Source organism: Notamacropus eugenii, chromosome 4 (assembly GCF_028372415.1).
Source record: "Notamacropus eugenii isolate mMacEug1 chromosome 4, mMacEug1.pri_v2, whole genome shotgun sequence".
NCBI classification, from domain to species: domain Eukaryota; kingdom Metazoa; phylum Chordata; class Mammalia; order Diprotodontia; family Macropodidae; genus Notamacropus; species Notamacropus eugenii.
Window position 1 is genome coordinate 396,612,559 of NC_092875.1, and position 2,172 is coordinate 396,614,730.

At 38.7% G+C, this 2,172-nt stretch overlaps 1 protein-coding gene across 1 annotated transcript; it reads left to right on the forward strand.

The window, feature by feature from the left end:
* Positions 1-885: 885 nt before the first annotated feature.
* Positions 886-1,432, forward strand: LOC140498583 (large ribosomal subunit protein uL23-like). The gene has a single exon (XM_072599538.1). It carries the CDS (start codon positions 919-921, stop codon positions 1,387-1,389), a length of 471 nt encoding a protein of 156 aa, XP_072455639.1. The 5' UTR covers positions 886-918; the 3' UTR covers positions 1,390-1,432.
* Positions 1,433-2,172: the final 740 nt, after the last annotated feature.

Genomic DNA, 2,172 nt, shown 5'->3' on the forward strand with positions numbered 1-2,172 from the left:
TGCCAAAACAAATCCAGGGACTATGTGAACACAATTGCAAAACACTTTTTGCACAAATAAACTCAGATATAAGTAAGTCGAAAAGCATCAGTTGTTCATGGGTAGTCCAAGCCAATATAATAAAAATGACAATTCTACCTAAATTAATATCCTTATTCAGTGGCACATCAATCAAACTATCAGATAATTATTTTTTAGAGCTGGGAAAAATAATATCAAAATTCATCTGGAAGAACAAAAGGTCCAGAATATCAAGGGAATTAATGAAAAGAAATAGTAGGGAAGGTGGCCTAGCTCTACCAGATCTCAAAGTGTATTATAAAGCAGCAGTTATCAAAACCACTTGGTACTGGCTAAGAAACAGAAGAGCAGACAAGTGGTATAGGTTAAGTAGTCAAGATACAGTAGTCAATGAACATAGCAATCTACTGTTTGATAAACCCAAGAATCCCAGCTTCTGGGATAAGAACTCACTCTTTGACAAAAATTGCTCAGAAAACTGGATAACAGTGTGGTGGAAACTTGGCATAGACCAATCCTGACACCATACAGAAGAATAAAGTCCAAATGAGTACATGATCTAGGTATAAAGATTGACACTATAAACAAATTAGTGGAGCAATTATGAGCGTATTTATCAGATTTATGGAGAAGGGAAGAATTTTTGACTAAACAAGTGACTGAAAACATTACGAAGTGCAAATGGAGGGAAGCAGAAAACTGGCAAAGAATTTTTGCAACTAGTGTCTGTGATAAAAGCCTCATTTCTAAAATATGTAGAGAACTTAGGCAAACATATGAGAATATAAGTTATTACCCAATAGGTAAATGGTCAGAGGATATGAACAAGAAGTTTTCAGAGGAAGAAATTAAAGCTATATATAGTCACATGAAAAATGTTCTAGCCTTTCCCCCAAGATGGCGCCGAAGGTGAAGAAGGAAGCTGTTGTCCCCCCCAAGACAGAAGCCAAGTCCAAGGCCTTGAAGGCCAAGAAAGCGGTGTTGAAGGGTGTCCATAGCCACAAAAAGAAGAAGATCCGAACGTCCCCCACCTTCTGGAGACCCAAGACACTAAGACTAAGAAGGCAGCCCAAATACCCTCGGAAAAGTGCCCCTCGGAGAAACAAGCTTGATCACTATGCCATCATTAAGTTTCCCTTGACCACTGAGTCTGCTATGAAGAAGACTGAGGACAACAACACCCTAGTTTTCATCGTGGATGTCAAGGCCAACAAGCATCAGATCAAGCAGGCAGTAAAGAAGCTGTATGACATCGATGTGGCCAAGGTCAACACACTGATCCGGCCTGATGGAGAGAAGAAAGCTTATGTCCGTCTTGCTCCAGACTATGATGCTTTGGATGTTGCCAACAAAATTGGAATCATCTAAACTGTGTCCAGCTGTCTCACTGCACCTACAATAAAAAGTTTTCCCCGATAAAAAAAAAAAGAAAAAAGAAAAATGTTCTAAATCACCATGGACTAGAAAGATGCAAATCAAAACAACTCTGAGATCAGATTGGCTAACACGACAAAACAAGAAGATGATAAATGTTGGAGAAGATGTGGAAGAATTGGAACACTAATTCATTGTTGGTGGAGCTGTGAGCTCATCCAACCATTCTGGAGAGCGATTTGGGACTATGGCCAAAGGGTTACAAAAATGAGCATATCCTTTGACCCAGCAATACTGGTCTTGGAACTCTATCCCCAAGAGATCATAAAAATGAGAAAGGGTTCCACATGTACAAAAATATTTACAGTAGCTGTCTTTGTGGAGGTTAAAACCTGGAAATCAAGGTGATGCCCATCCATTGGGGAATGGCTGAATGAATTGTGGTGTATAAATGTAATGGATTACTATTGAGCTGTAAGAAATGATGAACAGAAAGACTTCAGAGAGGCCTGGAAAGACTTCTATGAACTGATTTTGAATAAATAGAGCAGAATCAGAACTTTGTACACAGCAAAAACCATACTGTGTGAGGAATTTTTTCTGGTAGACTTAGTACTTCATTGCAGTGCAAGGACTTAAATAATTCCAGGTGATCTCTTAAGGCAAAATGTCTTCCACACCCAGAGAGAGGACTATGGAATTCTGTCACAGAATGATGTAGATCATTTTCTTTTGTATTATGTTTTGATTGGTTTTATGATTTCTCCTACTCATTTT